General features: G+C 46.4%; 1 protein-coding gene across 3 annotated transcripts in view; it reads left to right on the forward strand.

The window, feature by feature from the left end:
* Nucleotides 1-223: 223 nt before the first annotated feature.
* The window catches only part of Nde1 (nudE neurodevelopment protein 1), a 30,474-nt gene continuing 13,155 nt past the window's right edge, over nucleotides 224-17,542 (forward strand). For all 3 annotated transcript variants that reach the window (XM_021184688.2, XM_021184687.2, XM_021184686.1), the window contains exons 1-4: nucleotides 224-317; nucleotides 6,371-6,494; nucleotides 7,258-7,411; nucleotides 12,545-12,693. In XM_021184688.2, the coding sequence (XP_021040347.1) occupies nucleotides 6,412-6,494; nucleotides 7,258-7,411; nucleotides 12,545-12,693 (386 nt within the window). In that variant the 5' untranslated portion in view covers nucleotides 224-317; nucleotides 6,371-6,411. The remainder of the gene's footprint in view (nucleotides 318-6,370; nucleotides 6,495-7,257; nucleotides 7,412-12,544; nucleotides 12,694-17,542) is intronic.

A 17,542-nucleotide genomic window follows, 5' to 3' on the forward strand; every position in this document is an offset into this window, starting at 1 on the left:
GAGGCGTGCGGATGTTCCAGAGTGCGTGGCACGGCGAGCACCGAGCCGCCAGCAGGCCCTCTCCACGCCCGCCTTCCCGGCCAGTGGCCTGCGCCTCCTGCGGCCCCTCCCGCCCCCACCGTGGCTTGGCCCAGCCGCGCCCGGGCCTAGAGAGAAAAAGTTTCCAAACCTCGCTTCTTCGCGCTGATTGGCCGAGTCAGACGCGTCCCGAGAGCGGCAGCCAATGGGAGGCGCGGACCGCGCAGTACCGGCGAGGCTGGAGGGCAAGAAAGGCCTGCTGGCCCGCGCCTCGCTGGGATCGTCGCCGCCCGGGCTGGGTAAGTGGAGCCAGGCTGCGGGTGGGTCTCCGCCACGCCCGCAGCATCCATCCGACGTGTCCCCCACACCTGCCCTCCTCAGCTTTCCACCTTCCATCCGTGAGCTCCGCCGCTCGCTCTGACCAACTCCGTTCCTCTTCTGCTGTCTGCTTTCCTATCCTCGAACGTCCTCAAGACCCATGCCCACGCCGCCCCAAGGCCCCCCGAGTTCTTCGTCTGCCCCTTCACCCCACAGTTTCCGGGTCCCCAACTGCTGCCGCACGGATACCAACCTATATTCAACCTTCCCCTCGATGCCTATAGGTCTCGGCCGCTGGACGTTTCAAATTTCCCTAGACAGCACTTTGGATCGGATAAACTTTATCCGACAAAGGGTGAGAGTGCTTACCCCACACCTTGGATGTTGGCCCAGCTCACCTACCTCTTTGAGGTCCTGGGCAACCCGGAGTCACCTTGACTCCGGAGCGACTTTATATTTCCTAAATCATCTCGACTTTTTGCCAGGTTGTTCATCCTTCTGCTTTTTAGCCGGATCTTTGCTCAACTTCTCTGGCTGGGTGGAGGTTTGTTATTGGCTCTGCCACCTGTTTCTGTGTATTGTGTGCTAGGATAACATTTTAGGACTCAGAATGGGTGCTTTTGAAGTATAGTCTGATAGAAACTACTCCAGAGCCTGAGGGTATCTGACCACGCACTTCTCTTCCCCAACACACTGGTATTCAGCCAGTTTTGAGGTTTAAGTAACTCCCCTTTCAGAATTCCATATGGAGACGAGTAAGAGGAACTTACAGAACTATGACCAACCCTCCAACCCTTCTGAAGTCGCATGTCTTTGTATTTAAGCAGCAAGAAGACAAGCTAGGCTTAGTACTCTTGATGTGTTTGACCTGGAACTTGCTCTATAGACCAGGCTGGCCTCGAACTCAAGTTGATTCTCTTGCCTTTGCCTCCCAAGTGCTGGGATTAGAGGTGTCCACCATCACCTGGCTCCCATTCACTTCTTGTTTATTTGATAGAGATATAAACTTGGGCTAGAGAAGGGTATTGGTTCATTCGATATTGGTATCGAGTATTGGTGATCAACTTGGCTAGCTTTCTTCACTCAGACATCACTTTATTTCTTTCCTAGAAATTTGAAATTAGAGGTGTGTGACTTGAGTGTATTCTAAGTTTTGTAAACTTAATTTTGGGGGGCTCCTCCCAACAAAACCAATCCTAGGGACTGAGGAGATGACTTAGCCACTAAAGTTCTTATTTCAAAGTGTGAGGACCTAAGTGATGTCCCCAGCACCAAAAAGCTGGTGTGATGGTGCACACCTGTGATTTGCAGTACCCAGCTTGGGGGACGGGGGACGGGGGGGGGGGGCTGAGGCTTGCTGCCCAGTGCAGGAGAATGTGAGCCCCGGGTTCAATGAGAGACCTTACCTCAAAAATAAATAAATAAAAATAAAAAGGTGGAGAGTGGTAGAGGAAGACACCTGATGTCACTTGTGACCCTGCATGCACACAAACGCCTGCGCACACACACAAACCCCACTTCTGGCTCCTCATGCACAGGAATACTTGCACATACACAGAAACCCCATGCTGAAATGAATTCTTAGAAGTGTAAAAGCACGTTATGGGAAACAGGTGCTTTTTAAAATTTGCTTTTTGAATTTTGTGTGGTGTGTGTACTTGTTAGCATAGAGGTACTGTGTGGCGTACCAGAAGTCTATGAGAGGACTCTTTCTTCTGTTGTTTTCCATCTTAACTCTTGTATTGGTTTATTTTTAAGGCTCACTGAACTTGAAACTCCTTAGTTGGGCTAGGTTGGCTGGCCACTGAACTTTAGGGATCTTGCCTATCTCTGTCTCCCCACACCTAGCACTGGGATTATAGAACACCAGTGTGCAGCTTTTTACATGGGTGTTTTGGATTTGAACTCAGGCTTGTGTTTGTATGAGAGCCTTTTACTGGTTGAGCCATTTCCCCTGCCCTACCAAACATATTTGTGTGGTCCCTGAATGGGAGAGATTGGTCCACAGAGGCGTAAGATAGCAAGCACCCAGGCATTGAAAAGCAAGTTACCACCACATGAGTAAGATAAATGCACATCATATTCTCTTGGGTTCTGATAGTACTTGGAATTACACCCGTGTGCCTTAGCCGAGGTCTCCCCTGCCTGAGCTGGTTACCTAGTGCTTTGTCTCAATTTTATTTTTGAGAATAGTCTTGGTCTTTCTAAGTTGTCCAGACTGGACTCACATTTAGAAATCCTCTGCTTCACATGTCATAGTAGCTGGGATTGTAGGCATGGACCACCACTCTGTTTTTAAGATAGCAGGCACAAAGCTATGTGTTATGCAACCTGGTATTAACACCTATTATAATAGTGTTTTTAAAAGACTGTGGTCCAAACTGACTTCCTGCCAATCTATGTGCAACTTTGCAGTTCTTGAATTGACTTCAAAAAAGACATAGTGCATTTGGGTCTAGTTGCTTCCACCACTGCTTCATGGTTGTTAGAGATGATCAAGGCTGCAGTAGCTGCTGCCTCTGGCTGTTCCTGCTCCTCTTCCTCCCCGCTTTCCCATTCTCTTTCTCTTTTAACCCCCTTCTCTCTTCCCTTCCTCCTCGTTTTTTTTCTCACTATCATCTCAGGGTTCATATGGCCCAGGACTTCTCAAGGATGGCCTTGAACTTCTGACCTTCCTGCTTCTGTCTCCTTGATGCTGAGATTCCAGGCATGCAAGTGATGGAACCCTAGACTTCACAAATGTTAGGCAAACCCTGTACCAGTGACTGCTCTGCCCATCTCCTAGAGCAGAACAGCCAGCCTAAAGAGGTTAAAGTCTCTTGAAAAGTTATTACACAGTAAACTTCAATAAATAACTCTGAAAGAAATGACTCTTCATGAGACATTTTGCATGCTTTCTGTGGTAGAGAGCAGTGCTGCAGGGGTTTGAGAGACAATTCCAAATAAAAAGAAAAATCTTATATTTTGAAGATTGCAATTTCTTAAGCAAGAGATGTAGCTGTCACTTATCTCTTGTAGCTTTCCCCCTCCTTTTGAAATGTTTTTAGAATGTGTATGGTTTTGATGGACGTGCCATTCCTGTGCTGCCAGTTGGTGTGTGAGTTATCAAGCTGAGTCCAGGTCCCTGCCCAGTTTCTCCTCAGTACTTGAGATTCAGATTCATAGACTCTTTCTTCTCTATAATGAAGGCCTCGTCCTCCCAACTGTGAGAGCAACACTGTGATGATGGTTTGTTTGTGCCCTATTGAGAGGGTGAGAGGGTGTGAGGGTGTGGGCCTGTTGGAGTGGGTGTGGCCCTGTTGGGGTAGGTGTGGCCCTGTTGGAGTAGGTGTGTCATTGTGGGTGTGGACTTTATGACCCTCATCCTAGCTGCCTGGAAGCCAGTATTCTGCTAGCAGCCTTCAGATGAAAATGTAGAACTCTGGGCTGGTGAGATGGCTCAGTGGGTAAGATCACTGACTGCTCTTCCGAAGGTCCTGAGTTCAAATCCCAGCAACCACGTGGTGGCTCACAACCATCCGTAACGAGATCTGACGCCCTCTTCTGGTGTGTCTAAAGATAGCTACAGTGTACTTACATATAATAATAAATAAATCTTTGGGTGGAGTGACCAGCAGGGCCTGAGTGAGCAGAGGTCCTGAGTTCAATTCCCAGCAACCACATGAAGGCTCACAACCATCTGTACAGCTACAGTGCACTCATATACATAAAATAAATAAATAAATCTTTTTTAAAAAAGAAAGAAAGAAAGAAAGAAAATGTAGAGCTCTCAGCTCCTTCTGCACCATGCCTGCCTGGATGCTGCCATGCTCCTCCTTGATGATACTGGACTGAACCTCTGAACCTGTAAGCCAGCCCCAATTAAGTGTTGTTCTTCTAAGAGTTGCCTTGGTCATGGTATCTGTTCACAGCAGTAAAACTCTAACTAAGACAAACACCTCTCCTGTAACCCCCACACATGACTTCCATCTGTTTCTTTCCTGAACATCAAGTTTTAAACTTCCCTAGGCAAGATAACAATGATTTGAGAAGTTTTTATTTTTTGTTTTTCCTGCTGAGCACTGTGGCACATGCCTACAGTCCTAGCACTTAGGAAGTAGAAGCAAAAGGATCATATGTTCAAAGTCAGCATGAGATACATAATGAGTTCCAGGCCAGCTGGGGCTACATAGTAAGATCCTGTCTCAAAGACCTCTCTCCCCTTCCCCTCCTGTTTCCTTTTCTGCCTCGCCCTTCCTCTTCTCTTTATGGGTTCACGTTCATGTGTGTGCAGGTGTGTGTTCATATGGAGGTCAGAGCTTGTAAGACAAGGTCGCTGTGTGTAGCATGTATACCAAGCTAGCTGGCTCATGAGCTTCTGAGGAACCTGTCTCTTGTAGTGATGTTTTTACAGCTAAAAAGTAGTGTTGGTTTTGTCTTGAAGAGTGATTTTTGTGTGTATACACATGTGGACACCCATGAAGGTTGACATCTGATGTCTTGGTCACTCTCCACTTTTTTTTTTTTTTTTGATAGTTTTTATACACTTTGGCCATACTCAGCCCTCCATGCTCTCTTCAATCCCCACACCTCAAATTCCCATTCCACTATCTTGTCTTGTTTTTGTTTTTGCCTTGTGACGTACTGGTGTCAATGAACCTGAAGCCCACTGATTTGGCCAGACCAGCTGGCCAGTGAGCTCTGGGGAACCTGCTGTTTGTTCCACACAACCCTCCAGCACTGGGGTCATAGCCTAACTTTTTACATGAGTGTTTGGGATTGAAACACAGGCCCTCAAGCTGTGTGACAGGCAGGCACTCAACCCACTGAGCCATCTCCCCGGCCTATTCCCCTCCCCCACTTTATGCCCGGTCTCACTGTATTGCCCAGGTTGGTTTCAGATTCCTAGGCTTGGGCTGCAAACCTCTTTTCTCCATTTCCCAAAAGGCACCACTGCCCCAGGCTCCTGTTGTTTTGAAAGTCTCCTGGACTCTGTTTTCCTCCTTTGTTCTGGGTTCTAATTTTATCTACCTTCCTTTCTGCTCCTGAATTGCTGCGCAGAAGATCCATTTTACTCCTTGGCCCTCCCCAGCCAGCCACACCACCAGGATGAGCCTCTGAGCTGAAGAGTCCGTCTGTCACCGAGTGCCCCAGTGGCTCCTTGTGGCAACCAAGCATTCCTTCTTTTCTCCTATCCTTCTGTCTTTCTGGTGTCTTTCTCTGTGGCCCAGGTTAGCTAAGGATCTTACATCCTCCTGCCTCAGCTTCCCGAGTGTCCACCACTGTACAGTTTGGCAGTAAGTTTGTTAATGTGTTTGAAAGGCTGCCTGTGGTCTAGCCCTGGAGTTCAGTCTCTGCTCTTTCCCTCCTCTACTTTCAGTCTTCCTCGGCTCCCACATAAGCCTAGCTACTGCTCTGCTGTCTGTGAGTTTGGTGTCCTCTTTTTCCTCATCCATCTGTTTTCCTATTCTACTCTTCTTTGAGATAGGGTCTCAGACTGGCCTTGAACTTGTGACCTTTTGGCCTCAGCTTCCTGAGTGTTGGGATGCCAGAGGCACCATGCCCAACTCTTTCCATGCTACTACCTCTGCACCACGTTGCCAGGCAGCCCACCTTGACTTCCAGGCTGAGTTTTGGGGAATTTGTATCACAGTGCTGCTTCTCAGGGGCGCATCCGTGTCCAAACCTACCAACAGTTGTCTACACGGCAGCCATTTGTTGTGGGTCAGCATCGCATGCGGAGGCCTGTCCCTGTGCTCACCTGGGGCTGTACAGTAATTTATGTAGAACTTCCCTCCCCTTCCGACACAAGTCCCCCCAGAGGAGCCAGGGATCTAGAAGACATCTTATTTGGATCTAAGGGCTAGGTACTAAGTGTTTGTGGAGAGATGATGTACATAAGCCCTGGGCTGCAACTGAAGGTAGGGTACTCTTTATTTGGATTTAGTTTTGGTTTTAGAGGAAGCATCTTTTTTTATTTGATCTAGCATGAAGTTTGGGCTTTTAGGGTTGTTACCCAGAAAAGTCACTAATAATTTTCAAACTTTTCTCCTAGACATCATGCCACAGGAAGAGTGAGCTCTTGCCCATTTTACCATGGAGGACTCGGGAAAGACCTTTGAATCAGAGGAGGAAGAAACAAGCTATTGGAGAGACCTGGCCATGACCTACAAACAGAGGTCAGTCCTGCAGCTTCCCTCCCTGTTTTCCCGGGGAGCGTGGTGGGCACCATGCACAGGATCACTTTTCTCTACAGAGGGCCCTGAGAGTTGGGAACTCAGACAGCCTGCCTAAGGCAGCAGCTGTGAGAGGTAGAGTTGGGATTTGAACTACAAACTGAGTCACCTAACCGTTCTAACATCTCATTGTGTGTTCTAGATGGGTCTTTATCTATGTCTGATCTTCTATGGGGAAGATTTACCTGTGCCTATTGAAATAGACTGTTGCTGCCCAGTTGCTCAAGGTCAGGAGCACTTGTTTTTGTAGAGGATCCAGGGTCAGTTCCCAGTGGCCACATGGTGACTCACAGCCATCCTTAACTCTAGTTCCAGAAGAGCCTGTACCTTCTTCTGATCCCCTTGGGCATTAGGCTTGCATTTGGTCTACATACATGCAGGCAGGCAAAACACGTGTACACATAAAGTAAGACTGAAAAAAGATAGCCTCTTGAAGAGCTTAAATTTGAGAGAGAGAGAGAGAAAGAGAGAGAGAGAGAGAATGAGATTGAAAAAACACTATAATTCAGACTGGTCTTGAATTCTTGAGCCTCCTGCCTCAGACTCCTGAATGCTAAGATTATAGCTGTGTACTTCAGTGCCAGCTCTCACAAGCTGTCGTTTTTTCCATAAAAATGGGAATAATGGTGGCTGATTAAAGTCATGATCCACACACCCTACCAGCATCATTAATTCTGTGATAAATGTATTTGTAATACTGTTGCAGGGCAGAGAATACACAGGAAGAACTCAGAGAGTTCCAGGAAGGAAGCCGAGAATACGAAGCTGAATTGGAGACTCAGCTGCAGCAGATTGAAACCAGGAACCGGGACCTCTTGTCAGAGAATAACCGCCTTCGCATGGAGCTGGAGTCTGTGAAGGTGAGGGACCCTGGGGGGCGTGTGCACAGGTAGGATGGCTGTGGCAAGCAGGGGCTGCATGGCAAGGAAGGAAGGAAGTGACTGCAGCAGGCCCAATCCCTTCTGCCGTCCCTGTGCCTGTGGTCATTGGACTTTTTCTGCCCCAGTAGGTGGAAATCCATGAAAAGCAAGCTGTATACATGGCCTACAGCCCTTCTTGGTGGTGTCTGTACTGATTTCACAAGGGACATGGCAAGGAGACTGCAGTATCAGAATTGTAGCTTCTTCTTGAGACTGAGTCAGGTAGCCCAGGCTCGCTGTGAGCAGCCCTGAATTTACTATGTAAAGGTGATCACCATCATGCTTGGCTTTAGAATGTCTCCTGCGGGGCTGGTGAGATGGCTCAGTGGGTAAGAGCACCCGACTGCTCTTCTGAAGGTCCCGAGTTCTAATCCCAGCAACCACATGGTGGCTCACAACCATCCGTAACGAGATCTGGCGCCCTCTTCTGGAGTGTCTGAAGACAGCTACAGTGTACTTACATATAATAAATAAATAAATCTTAAAAAAATATATATATATCATGTGATATGAGAGTTTAAAAAAAAAAAAAAAAAAGAATGTCTCCTGCTTGTATATTGCAAGGTACAGCATGGTATCTCTTAGCTACATATGGCTATTGGAATGAAAGCTAATGAGGAAAAAATTAATTCTACTAACATTACCACAGTTCGACTGCTCTGTATCCACATATTACTCATGGGTTTCACTTCTGGACACAGGGACTACAGAATATCATCTTCTAGAACATTCTGTTGGACCATGCCTGTCATAAGTAGGTTTATTAACTGAGCAGGTTTTACCCGGACCCCTTCTTGCCTTTATTTTCCATGGTTTGGGTTACAAACAAAATCCAAAAAATATTAAATGGGAAATTCCAGCGATAAACAAGTTATACATTTTTTTTAAAGATTTATTTATTTATTATATGTAAGTACACTGTAGCTGTCTTCAGACACTCCAGAAGAGGGCGTCAGATCTTGTTACAGATGGTTGTGAGCCACCATGTGGTTGCTGGGATTTGAACTCCGACCTTCGGAAGAGCAGTCGGGTGCTCTTACCCACTGAGCCATCTCACCAGCCCCAAGTTATACATTTTAAATAACTTTTATTATGGTATGATATTATAATCATTCCATTTTGTAATTATTATTAATTCCTTAGTTTGTAAATTAAGCTTTATATGCTAACACAGCAAAACAAACATGGGAATACTAAAACATGTACAGGGTGTAGCAGAGTGTCTTAGAATGTGTCCTCTCAGGTAGAAATGAAGCACTGTGTTGCCTCTTGAGCCTGGACACCATTGTAACTAAGCCACTGAGCCTTGCATTGAAAGGCAGTGAGTAGTATTTCTGGCCTTCATCTGCCAGAAGCAAATAGCACTCCCAAATTCTCTGGTTGTGATGGTCAAAAATCCTTCGAGGCTTTCAAGATGGCTCAGCTGGTAAAGGTAGCCATCGAGCCTGGTGACCTGAGTTTGATTCCTGAGACGGACATGGTGGTAGGAGAGAACTGGCACTAGCCAGTTTTTCTCTGGCCTCTGTCCCCTCAGGAGTGGGATCTCTCCTTCCAGTACATGGGTCCCAGGGATCTAGCGCAGGTCATTAGGCTTGGCTGCAGTTGCCACTTTGCCAGCACAGTTTAATGGTTGTTTGTTTTGTTTTATTTTGTTGGGTTGTTTTTTTTTTTTTTTTTTTTTTTTAATTTTTTGAGATAGGGTTTCTCTGTGTTGCCTTGTCTGTCCTGGAACTCTGTATACCAGGCTGGCCTCGAACTCAGAAATCTGCCTGCCTCTGCCTCTCAAGTGCTGGGACTAAAGGCGTGCGCCACCACTGCCGAACTGTTGGTTTGTTTTGAGACAGAATTTCTCTGCAGTTTCAAGGTTTTAAATATATATATATATTTAATCTCAGAAGCTAAGATTTATGAAGCTTCCCAGAAAAAATAAACAGGGTTTCTAACTTCCTTTGAGAGAGATGCCTGGCTTCATAAGGCCTGCATTAGTCCATACCAATGGATAGTTGGGCCCAGCCTGTCCTGGTCACACCAAATATTATCTCTTGCTCTTGTCCTATGTAGGGTCCAAATTTCTTCCTGACCCTGGAAGTATTTTCATTTGGCCTCTGAAACAGGCAATGAGGAATCGTTACTCTTCAGTTATTGAGTAATTTTATGCTTCAAGACTGAACTTTGAGCTTGCAGAAGACCTCTTCATTACAACCTCTGGTCAGAGGCATGAGGCTCCACACAGACTAAGGGAAAAATACTGTAGAGAGAGCCTGCCACTTGTAACTGCCTATTAGTCACCTTTGGCAGGTGTATCAATGGTTCATCCAGCCTTGAATTCAGCAGCCTGTGAGGCATCAAACAGCAGGTACTGAGCCTCTGTCATCTGACAGTGAAAGCCCTGTGAGACCACAGTTTTCATGTCCTAAACTCAAACTGTCTGAATCCCTACAGGCAGAGGATCTGGGTCTCCACATCTTAATGATCTAGGACCCAGGTTCCTTTTGCTTATGTGCAGTCACTTGCTTTTGTCTTCTTGCCAGGAAACCCCAGAAGCCTTAGGATGTTGAAGGTCACTTGATGTTGTCAACCTATAAATCACTTATCGGCCACTGTGATCATTCTTCTTTCACAGGGGCTCTCGTCCTACATTCTGGTCTGGGCACCATTTATTACCTCCTGTACATCTGTCTGAGTCTTACGATAGCTTTGCATCTTGGATCCAGGCAGGAAGAAAGCTAGCTTTTCTCTTCTTTTTCTTTTCTTTTTTTTTTTCACTTCCTTGATGGCCTGTGTGTTGGTTTGAATAGGAATGACCCCATAGTGTCTTGTGTTTGAATGTTTTGCCCATAGGGAGTGGCACTATTAGGTGGTGGTAGCCTTGTTAGAGTAGATATGGCCTTGTTGGAGGAAGTGTGTCACTGTGGAAGCAGGCTTTGAAGTCTCATATGCTCAAGCTAGGTCTAGTGTGGCAGTCTCCTGCTGCCTATGAATCCAGATGGAGAACTCTCACCTCTTCCTCTTGCACCACATCTTCTGCCTGCCTGCCACTATGCTTCTCACCATGATGACAATGGGTGAAACCTTTGAGCCTGTAAGCCAGCCCCAATGAAATGTATTCCTTTATAAGAGTTGCCATGGCCATGGTATCTTTTCTCAGCAATAGAAACCCTAACTAAGACAACCTGCATGGAGATTGTGTAGTGTCTTTGCTTGAAGAGCACAAGCCCTGGTGGCCCTGATCTTGGCTGGATTATTTGTTGCAGGTCAACTCTGGGCCAGGCAAGTTACTGAGTCTTAGTTTCCACGTCTCTGGTGTGGGCTCAGATGAATTAACACACAGTAGGTTCATAAGTGTTAACTGCTCCAGATGGGCAGCAGCTAGCCAGTGAGGTGTCATCAGAACCTTTCCTTGCTCTTGGAAAGCACCGGCCAATCAAACTGATCCTCCTTTACTTTGCTGTGGACTGTCTTGGATCAAAAAGGTTAGGATGGTTGTCATTAAATATCTGATGACTCCTTTTGTGAGGTTCTAGCAACTGAAGTCATCCCTGCTGTTCTGTTCAAGTACAGTGCTCAAGCACAAAGCCATATTGAGTTGTAACTGGGGCCTGGTGAGTGAGTGCATGTGACTATGGACACCTTGAATAATTCATTTGAAGGTCAGTGAGCTCTGCAAGGACCAGGTGAGAGTGGACAGGATGCATGTAGCAGGTGGTGAGAGGATTGGCAGGCACATGGTTGGGAAAGTTGGGGCGTGCATGCTTTTTTGTTTGTTTGTTTTAAAGATTTATTTATTTATTTTATGTGAGTACACTGTAGCTATATAGATGGTTGTGAACCTTCATGTGGTTGTTCCTCCTCTGTTCGCTCTGGTCAACCCTGCTCGCTCAGTCCTTGCTTGCTCCGGCCCAACGATTTATTTATTATTATACATAAGTACACGGTAAGTAACTGACTTCTGACGTACCAGAAAAGGGTGTCAGATCTCCTAACGGGTAATTGTGAGCCCCGATGTGGTTGCTGGGATTTGACCTCAGGACCTTTGGAAAAGCAGTCAGTGCTCTTATCCAGTGAGCCATCTCGACAGCCCTGGCGTGTGCATTCTTTGAATGACTGTCACTTATCCTTCACAGCATCTTCTGTTGTCCTGGCTAGTTTTGTGTCAAGCTGGAGTCATCTAAAAGGAGAGAACCTCAGTTGAAAAAAATGTCTCCACTATAGGGCATTTTCTTAATTAGTGGTTATTGGAGAGGACCTATCCTGTTGTGCATGCAGCCATCCCTGGGCTGGTGGTCTTGAGTTCTATAAGAAGGAAGGCTAAGCAAGCCATGAGGAGCAAGACAGTAAACAGCATTCCTCCACAGCCTCTGCATTAGCTCCTACCTCCAGGTTCTTGCACTGTTTGAGTTCCTGTCCTGACTTCCTTTAATGATAAACAGTAATATGGAAATACAAGCCAAATGAACTCTTTCCTCCCTAAATTGCTTTGGTCATGGTGTTTCATCACAGTACTTAGTAACCCTAACCAGGACAACAACTGATCTTATATGAAATTTCAGGCCTGTGGAGAGAAGGTTCTGTTGACTGAGCTCAGGGGAGGCCAAGAGAGGAGGCCTGAAGCTGCCTCATAGGGGTCATATGAAGAAATACCTCAGAGACCCTAAAATGAAGAGAGAGACATTCCTTAGGATGTTGGGGTCATATTGAGACTGTGCCTCAGGTGGGGACTGAGAAAGCTTGTGCAAAAGCCCCAATACTGTATAAACTGACTCTACCTGGAAGATGGAGACAGGACAGGCAGTTCAAGAGGATCCTTTGCTTCTTGGGTCCATAGCTTATTCGAGGCCAATCTGGCACACATGAGATACTATCTCAAGGAAAGAAGATGAGGTATTGTTGCTGGGGTTGAAGGAGGGGAAGAGCTTATATTCAGTGGCCAAAGCCATCAAATGTTTTGTACAGATAGATAGCACCATCCATGAGTGCCACCCTGTATTTGATGGTGGGGTGATGATAAGGAAGGGATGCAAACATGGATTGTCAGCGTTCACTCACTGACCAGACTTCTGGTCTGTTCTGCAGGAGAAGTTTGAGATGCAGCACTCAGAGGGTTACCGGCAGATCTCAGCCTTGGAGGATGACCTGGCGCAGACGAAAGCCATTAAAGACCAACTGCAGAAATACATCAGGGAACTGGAACAAGCCAATGATGACCTGGAAAGAGCCAAACGGTAGGCGGGGCAAGGAAAGTTTAGTGAGGTGACAACCACAGACCTGAGTGTGAAGAAATTAGTGCTGTGCGTGACAAATGGCAGCACTAATGGCTCGTGGACCAGATGGACTATGTTTACCGTTTCTGGTGTTCTGCCTGCCTTCCTGAGGATGAGAGTTTTTGTCTGGTTTAAAAGACTGCCCTCAGGATTTCTTACAGAATAAGACTTTATGATAGACTCTTACTTATCTAAGAATGTCTCTATTTTGCCTCCATTCTTGCATATATGTGTGTGCTGTGAATACCCATGCACACCCATGAACATTTGTGTTTGTGAATGTGGATGCACATTTAACAGAAATCAGGACAAGGTTGAGTGTTCTTGGTCCTTGCCTTCCATGTTAGACTCATGTGAGCTTTCAGGTCTGTGAGCTCTCAGGTCTGTGAGCCTTCAGACTGTCCTGTCTTCCTGTAGGTATGCTGAGACTGTAGACGGTCTCATTTTAACATGTCTAGCTTTTACATGGCTTTTGGAGATTAGAATTCAGGTCTTCATCCTTGCAAGGCCCTATGGGCCCTCCCCTCTGTAGATTTTGAGATAGGGTCTTGTTGTATACCCTCCAGCTCACAGGCTTCAAGGATCTGCTCTTCTCTCTTCTCCCTTGCTTTTTTTTTTTTTGAAACAGATTTTCTGGTGGGTTGGAACTCTGTGGCCTCAGATTCATAACAAGGCTCCTAATTGACATTCCCTCCCACCCAACACCCCCAGTGTTGGGATTTCAGGTGTGCTGGCTTTCCATGCTGGCTTGGAGGATATTTTCATTAGATAGAGAATTCTGGCCTGACAGGCTTAGACTTTGAAGGTGATGTTGCAATCTCTATAATTCTTGTTTCTCTATATGTCCCAAGAGCTGTTTTCTATCATTGCTCTCGGGTTCTCATCAGCTTTGGTTTTCTGTGGTTTGATGGACTGTGGTCCACACTACATATCTCTTGCAAGAGATTTATTTGAGGCAGAGGTGGGCCTCAGAGTCGGGACATAAAGAGAGAAATGGAGAAGAGAGAGCAAGAGAGTGGGTAGCAGGGACTCATTAAGGGTTATGTGTCCCACTTAGTGGCTGGTTTAGCTGCTGGTGCTGAGGTGCTGAAGGTGAGCTGGGCTAACATTTGTGTTTCATCAAATTTCACTTTGGTCACTCTTTCTCCAAATACTTCTTCATTGCTTGCTTGCTTGCTTGCTTGCTTGCTTGCTTGCTTGCTTGGAGGCAGGATCTCACTAAGCGCCTCTGACTGGCCTAGACCAGGCTTTCCTTAGATTTACAAAGATCTCCCTGGCTCCTGTTTCCTTTTGAGGCGTGATCTGGATTCGGTCCACATATGAATCCTGTCATATGGGTTTCAGAGGTTGTGCTCCTCCCTTTTCTCTTTCTTCCTCTCACTGTGGTCTGCACTACGTTGATATGGTTGTACAGGTGCATCTGGAGGAGAGAGCACAATTTTGGGCATCTTCCTCTGTTGCTTTCATCGTAGTTTTTGAGGCAGGATTTTTTCACTGGACCTGGACTTGCTGTCCTGGCTAGACTGGCTGCCAGGCAGCGCCTAGGTCTCTCTTTTCTCCAGCTGCACACGGGGAGATTTCATACTTGCCGCCATACCCAGCTTTTATGCAGGTGCTGGGGATCCAAACCCAGGTTCTCCTGTTTGCACAGCAAGCACTTTACACGCAGAGCCTTCATTTGTTTTTCCTTTAATCTTGTCTATTTCTATTGTTTTAATTTAAAATTCTCTTTCCTCTAATCTGTGTTAAGCTGGTTATTGCTAAAATTCCTTCACAGGAGGAAGACTTAAACAACAGCTACCTCTCCTAAAGTCCAAACAAAAACCAAGGCGTGATTCTTCTAAAGTTCACTTTGGGGAAACAGAGTTCACTGGGCTTCCTTACAGAGCATAGGTGAGGGGTCACTCACAGGGTATTGGTGCTTCTTCCCCAAAGACCACACCTGAAAAGCACACCTAGTAGGGTGAGGGCTTCCCAGGGGCAGCATAAATGGAGCCTTCCTCCCCTAGACTTCTGACTATTCTCTAGCTCTTCTTTGAGGCCACATGCAATTAAGGCAGAGTTTTGTAGTTGCATGCTTTAGGTGGAAGGGAGTCTGATACTCAGGTGACAGTCTTGTGCCAACCCTCCCTGTTGGGCTATAAACACTCAACAGGCACAGCTGGGATGAAGCCTTTGCAAGGGGATGCAGCCAGATGCGTCTGAACTCTCCAAGATCCACTCAGTCACTGGATTAAATGAGATTTGATTTTAAACATTTGTTTTTTCAGAACTAGAATTTCCATTTTGTTGTGCTTGTTGTCGTCATCGTCTCCTCCTCCTCCCCCTTCCCCTCCCCTCCCCTCCCCCTCCTCCTCGTCCTTCCCCTCCCCCTTCCTCTTCCTCCTCCTCACCCTTCCCCTCCCCCATCCTCCTTCCCCACCCCCCCTTCTTTATCTCTATTCCTTCCTGCACTGAGCTTTCTTCCTGTCTCAGATCCTAAGCATAGTCACAGTGGCTGTTTTTAACCTTTGACCTATTTCCAGCAAGGCCATCTCAGTGTTGATCCAGTGATTGTCTTTTTTCTTGAATTCTGTCAGGTTTTCATTGTCTCATAAGTCCAGTCAGTTTGGGTTGGGTGGTGAACACTGTAGTCCATGTGTCTGAGCCTGGGGTCCCATTAGCTGTTTGCCTCTGTCTCCTTTCCCAGGCAGATCACGTAGCTGATCGCACAGCCTTCTGTTTGTGGCAGGCGGTAGCTGAAATGTCTTTGGTCACTTTTAGTCTTTCCCTGTGTACTCGGGTTCAGAGGTCACCCAGAAATATGGGCAAGAGCTGTGCAGGTTTTGAGGCCCCTTGGTGGTGCTGGTTTTCTGTCACTACAGCTTTTTAAAATACAATTCTCTGAAGATGTAGAGTCAATAGCACTGCTCTCTGTCCAGCATTTCTTTCTGGATTTATATTTGGTCCAGTCTACAGCTGGTAGGATCTGTCCTGGCTAGTTTTATGTCAACTGGACTCAAGCTAAAGTCATCTGAGAGGAGGGAAGCTTATCTGAGAAAACACTTCCTTAAGATCAGGCCTGGGACTGGAGAGATGGCTCAGTGGTTAGACGCACAGGATGGTCTTCCAGAGGTCCTGAGTTCAAATCCCAGCAACCACATGGTGGCTCAAAACTATGTATAAGGAGATCTGGTGCCTTCTTCTGGCCTGCAGGCATACATGCAGCAGAACACTAACGCAATAAGTTAAAAAAAAAAAATCAGGCCTGTAGGGCAGTTTTTAAATTAGTGATGATGGGGGAGGGCCCAGCCCTCTATGGGTTGTACCATCCCTTAGCTGGTGGTCCTGGGTTCTTTAAGAAAAGCAGGCTGAGCAAGCCAGTGAGCAGTACTCCTTCATGGCCTCTGCGTCACCTCCTACCCCCAGGTTTCTGCCCTGCTTGAGTTCTTGGCCCAACTTCCTTCAGTGATGACTACTGATGATGTGAAAATGTAAGCCAAGTAAAACCTTTCCTCCCCCGGCTGTATTTGGTCATGGCTTTCATCCCAGTGATAGTAACTCATTAAGATAGCGTGTGAAGTCACATTCTGAAGTGGCCAGTGTCATTTTCTTTTTTTTTTTTTTTTTTTTTTTTTTTTTTTTTTTTTTTTTTTTTTTTTTTGGTTTTTCGAGACAGGGTTTCTCTGTATAGCCTTGGCTGTCCTGGAACTCACTTTGTAGACCAGGCTGGCCTCGAACTCAGAAATCCGCCTGCCTCTGCCTCCCGAGTGCTGGGATTAACAGTGTCATTTTCACACATACATCTTTTATTAAAAGCAGGTCACACGGTCAGAGGGTGAGAGTACTCTACCCACAGTGAGGCTCCAGCAAGAATGTAGGCGCAGGGACAGATGGAGAGTTAGGATCAATAATGCCGTTCTCCGCAAGAGCGTCCATCGTACGTTCACATAATTCAATATTAGGCCCCTCCTCCCAACCCCCATCCCCTCCTCCTCTGAGAAGTCTGAGGCCACCATGGGTATCACCCACCCTGGCACATCAAGTCACTGCAGGACTAGGTACATCCTCTCCCATGAGTAAGAACACTTAACCACTGAATTATTCTCACCAGCTCAAGGGATGTTTGTTTGCTTGTTTGAATTTCTTAAAGGTTTTAAATTTTTATGTGCATGGTATTACAGTGCCTACAGAGGACAGAGAGGTCATTGATGCAAAACTGGACTTAGAGACAATTGGAAATTGCCATATGGGTGCTGGGAATTGAATAGCAGTAAGTGCTTTTAAACACTGAGTTATCTCTCCAGGCTCTTTTAAAAAGATTTTAATTGTGTGTTTAGGTATTTATATGTGAGTATAGGTGCCAGTGGATGCCAGAGGTGTGGATCCCCTGGAGCAAGAGCCTGATGGGGTGCTGGGAACTGAAAGTGGGTCTTCTGAAAGGGCAGTGCAGCCTGTACTCCTAACTGCTGAGCTATCTCTAGCCCCAGGGGAGTTTGGGGATTTTTTTGGTTTGGTTTTGCGGTTTATTTATTTATTTACTTACTTACTTAATTGTTTATTGTATGTGAATGTTCTCTCTATGTGAACACCTGATGCCAGAAGAGGGCATCAGATCCCAGGATAGATGATTGTGAGCCACCATGTGGCTGCTGGGAATGGAACTCAGGACCTCTGGAGGAGCAGACAGTGCTCTTAACCACTGAGCTCTCTCTCGCCAGCCCTGTTTGATTTGTTTGTTTTTAATGGAAATTCAAACAAAAAGAAAAGAGATACTGTTTAGCACTCTGTCATGAAAGTGGGAGGGCCTCATGAGACCCCAACCCCCCCC

Source organism: Mus caroli, chromosome 16, assembly GCF_900094665.2.
Source record: "Mus caroli chromosome 16, CAROLI_EIJ_v1.1, whole genome shotgun sequence".
NCBI classification, from domain to species: domain Eukaryota; kingdom Metazoa; phylum Chordata; class Mammalia; order Rodentia; family Muridae; genus Mus; species Mus caroli.